Below are 9,446 nucleotides of genomic sequence, written 5' to 3'. Positions count from 1 at the left end.
CGCAGCAACGCTCGGCGTCGAGCGCTGTCAATTTCAAAAAGAGCCGCACGCAGACACAGACGCGCGCGCAGACACACGCGCGCGCGCGCACACGCAGACACACGCAAATCTCTCTCTCTCACACACACACACACACACACACGCACACACAACAGAATCTTTCCAGACCGCCCATTTCAATAATGTAGGGGCCCTAAAGGGGGAATTCAGACTACACGACGGGCAGGGAACAGAGCGCAGCCTTCTCTCGTTATCCTGATAATGACAATAACCCACCGGAGGGAGGATGGATGGGGACGAAGGGAAGTTACTGCACATCAAAACACCCGGAGGACTTTATTTCTTTGTAACTGATTTGTTTATTGTATTGTATCATATTGTATTGTATTGTATCATATAGTATTGTATTGTATTGTAGCGTATAGTATAGTATTGTATATAATCATATTGTATTGTATTGTATCGTATAGTATAGTATTGTATCATAATCATATTGTATTGTATCATATGCATTGTATCATATTGTATTGTATTGTAGCGTATAGTATAGCATTGTATCATAATCGTATTGTATTGTATCATATTGTATTGTATTGTATTGTATAGTCTAGTATAGAATTGTATCATAATCATATTGTATTGTATTGTATTGTAGCGTATAGTATAGTATTGTATCGTATAGTATTGTATTTTGTTATTGGGCCATCAAAATACAAAGTTGTGAATTTGAACATTAAAGTGTTAAACTTTAACAGCGTTTCTATGGGTTCAGCCGTTTCTGTTTAAACAAAATGTGGACTAATTCAAGTGTCTCCTTGGGATGAGCCCAGTTACACAGTACAAACAAAAAAAAAGACATGTTGCGTGTTGTATTATTTTCAGGAGCTTCTTTGTTTTTGCAAAGCTAAAATGAGCCATGCAGAAAATAGCCCTGACAGTCGCTGACAAGAAACGAGATGAATGAGACGATGCTGCTCAACAGCTTTATGTTGTGAATTATAAAGTTTCATCTCCGACTGCACAGTTGATGATAGAAAACAAACCTGCAACAAGAGACAGTCAACAAAACACTGCTGCAAAGAAAACATCAACGAATGACTGCAATTTACCTCTAACAGCACATACACTGTGCACTATATATCATACATTATACATTATATGCAGCCTCTGTATTCAGTCTTATCAAACTGAAGTTGACCAACAAACTTTAAACATTAAATTTTTTATTAATCCCGTCGAGGAGTTTCTGAAACGAGGGCTCGGCACCAAAATAGTTTCTGCTGTTCCCCACACTGAAGTTTGTGAGGATTTAAAACGCATTTATGATTTCATACAACACCTTGCAAATGCCCTTTTACGTCTGCAGATTGCCTGGTGAGAAAGCCTTCGGTATCACATTTGTTTTGTTCTTTCACAAACATTTACAGAGAGCATTTTAAGACTGTGCTCCTCTCCGGGGGCTTGATGAAGGCCATTATACAAATAAGTCTGTGGTTATTGCTTTGTAAAGTCTTCAGATTTCTCAGTAGTATTCAGTAATCATTAGCCAACAGCATTGTCATGGCCATCTTGCAGTTTCCATAAATAGCCCTCGGTCACAGAGAAGACACAGACTGACACACTGGGAATAACAGAGAGAGAACAGTGGCTTGACGTCGGGCCCTCAGCTGCTGCTGCTTTTCCTTCTATGTCCTAAAATGTTTTCAAGCCCTTGTTTGACATCACCAGTTTGGATACATGTAACTTGGCACCAGGACCGTACTGAGCGTAAATATTTTCTCTGGAGCCATGGAGAGCAGACGAGGACATCCACAAGAGGAGTCCATTTTATCACAGCGACATCAGGAGCGGGTCAGAAAATGTCCTTATAGAGAAGGGGGAAATGTCTGCCAAGCCACTGAGGAGAAGGAAGGGGGGGAGTAAATGTGAGGAATGGAATGATAGAGAGAGAGAGAGAGAGAGAGAGAGAGAGAGAGAGAGAGAGAGAGAGAGAGAGAGAGAGAGAGAGAGAGAGAGAGAGAGAGAGAGAGAGAGAGAGAGAGAGAGAGAGAGAGAGAGAGAGAGAGAGGCGAGACAATCCAGTATGAAAGTGTACTGCACTCTTAGGTCGGTGGCCCTTGTTTCCTCGGGTCAAACCTGTTGATGACGGACATAAGAAGTGCAGACGTATTCTGGTGGGTTAGACACATTACAGCGTCATGGTGGAGAAACCGTTTTGGTCTGGACATCCGCCATGGAAGGACACGGAGCAAGGCCGAAAAGCAGACTGGATGGAAAAAAAGGGAGGGGGCAGCGGGTATCCCTGCAGTTTCTTCCTACACGTATGTTGTTCTGAAGTGACTTCGCTATGTGCCGGGTGTCCATCAAAAGACTTCAGTCCACTTTTACACACATTAGGCCGCAAAAGTCACTAAATCGGCTTAAATTAGAATTTTTGAAGTCTGCGTTTACATTTCAGATGATTTTATCCGTTTTTGTCAGATTGAGTCGAGTTCCTCTGTTTGGCGGCCAATGAAACCCAAAACGCACCTAATGCTAACCTCCATGCTAAACCCGTATCTACCTGCTACATGTACCTGTTGGGGGTCGTTTGACTCAGATTAAAGTGAATATGCGGTAATAAGTTCTTTTGTACTTTAGAAATGAATTGTCATAGAGAAATCACTGTCAAATTCCAGACTCCCAGCTTGTCATGATGTTCAAAAAGTAAAGAACCCAAGTGTCAAAAAAGACGTTTGTCCCTGTTTTAAATATGGAGCTGGCTGTACAAGAACAAACATGTTTAATATGTTAAGATATATATGTTAAATTGACCACTCTCAACAAATTATGACATCTTTGAGGCCCCCAATAAAAAAAAAGCCCCTACTTGTGCAACCTGTCAACTGAAACCTTACTGCGTTATTTGTGTTAAAATCGATCCTAAATGTCATTATATCTGCTCTTAAAAAGGAGTAAATTAACTCTCATCAAAAAGACATGCATGTTAGGGTTAATACTGCTGTCTGTGCCCCTGACCGAGGCAATGGAAAAAAGAACTGGAGTTGGTCCCCGGGTGCTGCACGGCGGCTGCCCGCTACGCCTAGCTACACAGCCAGGACGGGTTAAATGCAGAGAGGAATTTCCCCACCGGGATTAATATCTTATACCATAATCAAAAATCAAAATCTGTCACCTGCAGACACCAATTGTGACAAAGAATGAAAATGTACAGGTCCATTTAGGATTATTTTGATGGATCATCAAGCGGCCAACAAAGATCAGTATCAGATAAGTTGACTGATGCTGCAACCAAAGACACGTTTTGGTGTTTCAGGACAACAGGAAGGATTTGAGCTACTCAATAAGTGGATATAACATGGATATACATGCGTATGTTGATGTGTGACTAGGCATGTTGTGGGACTGTGGTTGTGGTAATCTGGTGATATCATTTAAATGTTGTCCTTCCCTGGTCTTAAAGGCTGCACTATAGTCAAGTGAGACAGTTTTCTGAATTTGTTCCACTGTTTTAGTGACATGAACAACGCATGTCTCTACCTGCGTGGTCATCATATCCACATTACTGATGATCATTTATCAACAGTTTCTGATGCGTAGATATCTTATGAAAGCACCAATAGTCATCCGCTAAATAGCATCACGTCATCCATATGGAGCTATGCAGTCAGAAACAGGCTGATATTTGATTTTGTCCATATCATCCGGTCTGACTCACCACAACACTGTGGCCCCAAACTGCCAGAAGAAGATGAACCACATCCGAGGAATGACGTGTGCTTTGATTACCTTCTTTCATCAGCCTTTTAACCCCATGGCCCCAAATTTGCATTCATTTATCTGGAAGAGATAACTGGCTTTATAACGGATGTGTCATTCCCATGACGGGTATTGCTGATGCGTTGGCACAAATCCCCAAAATATCATTACATATAAATATCCATCCATCCATTATCCGAGCCGCTTATCCCAATCGGGGTCACGGGATGCTGGAGCCTATCTCAGCATTCACTGGGCGGCAGGCGGGGAAACACCCTGGACAGGCCGCCAGTCCATCACAGGGCCGATATATAAATATCATTAATATATAAATATCATTACTTATTGAGGTAATCAGTCTGACATACTGAATTTGGTCATATGGCCCACCTCTAGCATGGGTATCCATTACATCCAGCATGTTCACTGGTGCAGGCTGCCAGTGATGGCGTGTGTCTGACTCGATTCATTTTGTTTTGTAGACAGAAATTCAACGTATTGACCGTGTTAGTCGTGACCACTGCACGAGCCTTCCCATTCTGAATTTGCCCATGTAATGGATCTGGAGTGGCTGCCGTCAGTTGCATTACAGTTAAACCTGCGGTTCAAGCTGGACTCCGGCCCGTTTTGTGAGACAGCCTGAACAGACCTGTTTAGCCGGGTGGGTCAGAGTTAGCTCTGCTTTCTCGGCTCAACAGCACTACACCCAACACCGTAGTGTGGAAGTTTGTTTAACTGGTTTGTGCTTTAATTTGTTAAATGTCGACGACGACATGGCAGGACTGTATCACAGCAACACTGTGGGTTGCTGTGTCTGGACCAACCGCGGCAGCAGCGTACCATCTGCTGGTGACTCAGGCAGCCAACGCAGCAGCCCTGCTGCGAGATGCATCTCACACCCAGTCTGCTTGTCTTGTCTCAAAGGTCTGCTGAGGATTGATGCGGCGAGACGCCGCTCGCTTCACCGCCGAGCTGCAGATCACAGAGCTGCGGTGGCCATGTTGTGCTGTCCACAGCGTTGTAAGATGGCGACAGATGTACTCTGGTTTCCCCACCAAACGTTGTGTCCAGATGACCTGATTCAATTTATCTGGGATTTCAGCACCTGGATTATTGAGCATCGAGACAAATGATTTGGACCTTCATCCGCTTGACCCATATGTGTGTGTGTGTGTGTGTGTGTGCGTGTGTGTGCGTGTGCGTGCGTGCGTGTGTGTGCCACTGTATTCACTCCTCTGAAGGACACTTCCTTTGTGTGTGTGTTATTTGTGCGGGCGCGTCCTCAGTTGACGTTAACCACCCTTTAGAGACGAGTTTCCACCTGACCACTAGATGGGAGCATTGCCCCTCTGATTCGTGAACGCGCAACAGTTGCGTCTTAGTGTGGTTTGGCGTCCTCGTTCCGGGCAAAAGCTTCCTGTCAGTGCGGGTGACCTGAAGGCGGTGATGGACTGCAGTGTCTGCGTCCTCCTGTGGGTTCTGTGTGATTGGTGTTTTCCTCCCCGTTCCCTCACACCCTAATGATCAGGCTGTATAAACACTCGGTGATGGATGGCGGCTGTTGGGAGAAGGTTGTACAATCGCTTAGTGCCCAAAAGTTGTGCCGTTAGTCATCAACCACACACGCACGCCTGTATTTCCAGCCTTACCCCAGCTCGCGTAACGGGAGGTTGCTTTGCCTCTGGGGGCAACCGCGAGTCAAACTCACCCTGTGTCACTTGCTCGTTCGCTCTTTTCACTTGCCGGCGTGAGACCAGACCAGAGAGCGGCGTGAGACCAGACCAGAGAGCGGCGTGAGAGCAGAGAGCGGCGTGAGACCAGACCAGAGAGCGGACAGGAAGCAAGCAAAACTATACGAAAAACCAATAGGGGAAGACCTCATCAATAATAATAATTTTTAAAAAACCCAGAACATACTTGTAGGCTGTGGCGTGTCCACGCGCATGTCCCGCTGATCAGTCAGCTGATCAGCTCAGCTGATCACGACATAAACTATGATCTGATACGACAAATATGAATTCACAGCATTAGTCCGGGGACATCTGTAGAGTGGGAATCAACCGCTTAAATACCAGGAATGTGGGCGTCCGGGTGGCGTGGCGGTCTATTCCTTTGCCCTACCAACACAGGGATCGCCGGTTCGAATCCCCGTATCACCCCCGGCTTGGCCGGGCGGCGTCCCTACAGACACAATTTGCCGTGTCTGCGGATGAGAAGCCGGATGTGGGCATGCGTCGTGGTCACTGCACTAGCGCCTCCTCTGGTCGGTCGGGGCGCCTGCTCAGGGGAGAGGGGGAACTGGGGGGGAACAGCGTGATCCTCCCACGTGCTACGTCCCCCTGGTGAAACTCCTCACTGTCAGGTGAGAAGAAGCGGCTGGCGACTCCACATGTATGGGAGGAGACACGTGGCAGTCTGCAGCCCTCCCCGGATCGGCAGAGGGGGCGGAGCAGCGACCCGGACGGCTCGGAAGAGGGGGGGTAATTGGCCAAAGTGCAATTGGGGAGGAAAAAAAGGGGGGGACCCCCCAATAAATAAATCCCAGGAATGTTAAATAATATATTTTCTCATTGTGCAGCATGACCTCACCACATGGCGTAGCCCCAGTTGGCCTGAGAAGAGGACTTCCTCTGAAGTAGACTTCGGTAGTCTTCCAAAGCTGCTGATTTTCTTTACAACGTCGCTGCTGTGAGTAAATTACAGCTTGACAGTGCACGAGAGCTTCCAGCCGACAGCATCTGGCTCGCCGAACAGAAACGCTGCGAGGAAGATCACGCAAGTTTCGCTTCTTATATGGGAGAATAAAAGGGGTTTGGGGGGAGGACAGGTAATACCAGCACATCCCTGGCGTGAGGCATCGGCCATGTGGCGTCCCGTTCTGTCCTGCCAGCAGACGGCCCGCCTCGGGCCCTCGTGTAGTCCGGCATGCTTCTCCTTACAGGGGTTGTCGTTGTTGTTGCCCACATGGGCCGTCTGTCTCCGAGTTATTCTGAGTCGCACTATACGAGTCTGGGATTCTGCGGCTGGTCCAGTACAGCACGCGAGCGGCGGAGTCGTTTTGAGGGCCGAGGATTGAGGGCCGAGGATTGTGGGCCGAGGATGAGGGCCAAGGATTGTGGGCCGAGGATTGAGGGCCGAGGATTGTGGGCCGAGGATTGAGGGCCGAGGATTGTGGGCCGAGGATTGAGGGCCGAGGATTGTGGGCCGAGGATTGTGGGCCGAGGATTGTGGGCCGAGGATTGTGGGCCGAGGATTGTGGGCCGAGGATTGTGGGCCGAGGATTGAGGGCCGAGGATTGTGGGCCGAGGATTGTGGGCCGAGGATTGTGGGCCGAGGATGGAGGGCCGAGGATTGTGGGCCGAGGATTGTGGGCCGAGGATGGAGGGCCGAGGATTGTGGGCCGAGGATTGTGGGCCGAGGATGGAGGGCCGAGGATTGTGGGCCGAGGCGTGACGGTCACCCGACCGCCGTGGAACTGACACACCAGCCCAGGCTTATATACTGAGGTCTTTAATAAATAACAGCAAGAACAAAACACAACAAATACAACAACAACAACAACAACAACAATAAAGACGTTTAAAAGCTCGGATTCAAATATAATACATATTTATATTTGACTGTATAAACCATAAATATGACATGCAGTCCTCATAACTTAAAACAACCACGACTTCTCGGACTGAGGTAGGGTCAGGGGCCGAGTGGTTGGATGAATGGAGTTGTGTGTGTGTGTGCGTGTGTGTGTGTGTGTGTGTACCAGGTTTTTCTATCCTAATGGGGACAACATTAGCATAGAAACACCTGAAACCACCCTACCTTGTGGGGACATTTTATGGGTCCCCATGAGGAAGAGGGTCTATTTTAGGGTTAGCGCTTGGGTTTAGGGTTAAGGTAAGGGTTAAAGGTTAAGGTTAGGGTAAGGGTTAAGGGTTAGGGTTAAGGTTAGGGTAAGGGTTAGGGTTAGGGTAAGGGTTAAGGTTAGGGTTAGGGTAAGGGTAAGGGTTAGGGTTAGGGTAAGGGTTAGGGTAAGGATTAGGGTTAGGGTTAGGGTAAGGGTTAGGGTAAGGGTTAGGGTAAGGGTTAGGGTTAGGGTAAGGGTTAAGGTAAGGGTTAGGGTTAGGGTAAGGTTTGGGGTTGGGGTTAAGGACTAGGGAATGAAAGTACTCAATGAGAGGTCCCCACAAGTATAGGGTGACATGGTGTGTGTGTGTGTGTGTGTGTGTGTGTGTGTGTGTGTGTGTGTGTGTGTGTGTGTGCAGACATGACACGGCACATGGTTGTGTGTGTGCACATGCATATGTGAAGGTGGGGGGAGTATTACAGTATTGGCAACAAAGCTGCAGGTGTCGTCTGGAGGAAATGTGTTTGCTTGGTTGTGAGAGGAGTGTGTGTGCGTGTGTCTGTGTGTGTGTGTGTGTGTGTGTGAGAGAGTGTGCGAGAGTGTCATGAGTTAAGAGTTCATGGTTCAGTGTTCAGGAGTCCTTTTCCCCGGGGCTCAGCGCCCCAGCCGCCCCCCCCAGGACTTCCGGCTGAGCACGCACACGCAAGCGGCGTTGATGCGAATGTGGCGCCACGCCATCTTGTTGTCGAAGGTGGTCAGGGCGCGTACGTACGTGTGCGTGTTGGTGCAGTAGGAGTTCCAGCGGCGGTTGTCGATGCCTCGACAGCCCAAGTTGCCCGACTTTTTGTCCGCCCGCCCCCCTCCCTTGCCGCCCCCGGCCCCGCCCCCGCCCCCGCCGGCGCCGGCGGCCGTCCCACGCCTGCCGTGTGTGGCGGACAGGCAGGTGGTCTCGTAGAAGATCTGCTTCTTCACCACGTTGTTGATTTTCACGTTGGGCAGCACGGTGACCTCGTTGCCGGCGATGTCTGTGGCCCGTGTCAGGTTGTCCACCCAGGTGTTGATGCTGTCGCAGATGGAGTACTCCCCCCGGTGCATGGGCTGCAGGCCCGCCCTGCGCCTCACCCTCGCCCCGTTAGTGCCCCTAATGTCACCGGGCTCGCCCTCCGGGGCGTCGCGCGATGGGGGCGCCTCGCTGAAGATGACGCGGGGCGAGGAATGGTAACGCCGTTTGGAGAAGAGTTTGGGGTCCACCTCGGGAATGGAGGGGTCGGCGGGGGAGTCTGAGTCCCCCGCGACCGGGCTGCTCTCTGCGGCCTGCGGAGACGCTCGCGGCGACCTCCTGGTCCTGTGGGGGCTGGTCCTCTGATGGTCCTGTGAAGAGTGGCACCTGGAGAGGTGGTCCCCCGCGGCTGTCTGCTGCTGTCCTGCTCTGTGATTGGCTGCTGTCTGCTGTCCTGTTTTGTGGTTGGGTGCCCTGGTGGTCAGGGCCTGCCCACCTTCCATGTTCAGCACAGCCTGGACGCCGATCAAGAGGAGCAGGACCAGTGGCGACGACCTCATGGGCACACGTCCTGACAAGGGGCAGCAGAGAAAATGATCACATGACGTCATACTATACGTCCAACATGGCGGGCCACGGTGACCCGGACGGCGCCGTTCTCTGAGCTACGGTGCAACGAGAAAACTGTTTTTTCTCTTAGCCGGAGCAGCAGCGGTCAAACGGGGCGATGGGATTCAGTACTGAGCATGCTAGCATCCGCCCACAGCTGTGCTACACCTGCAATGCTGCCCTTTACCAAATAACACAATAGATTAATTATGTTATCATCTATTCAGCCATCCA

At 49.5% G+C, this 9,446-nt stretch overlaps 1 protein-coding gene across 1 annotated transcript in view; it reads right to left on the bottom strand.

The window, feature by feature from the left end:
- Positions 1-8,257: 8,257 nt before the first annotated feature.
- Positions 8,258-9,446, bottom strand: part of LOC130131997 (nerve growth factor-like) — a 3,209-nt gene continuing 2,020 nt past the window's right edge. The window contains exon 2 of the mRNA XM_056301721.1: positions 8,258-9,174. Coding sequence (XP_056157696.1) covers positions 8,258-9,163 — 906 coding nt within the window. The 5' untranslated portion in view covers positions 9,164-9,174. The remainder of the gene's footprint in view (positions 9,175-9,446) is intronic.

This window comes from Lampris incognitus, unplaced genomic scaffold (assembly GCF_029633865.1).
Source record: "Lampris incognitus isolate fLamInc1 unplaced genomic scaffold, fLamInc1.hap2 H_5, whole genome shotgun sequence".
In the NCBI taxonomy this organism is placed as follows: Eukaryota; Metazoa; Chordata; class Actinopteri; order Lampriformes; family Lampridae; genus Lampris; species Lampris incognitus.
This window is presented reverse-complemented; position numbering and strand designations above follow the sequence as displayed.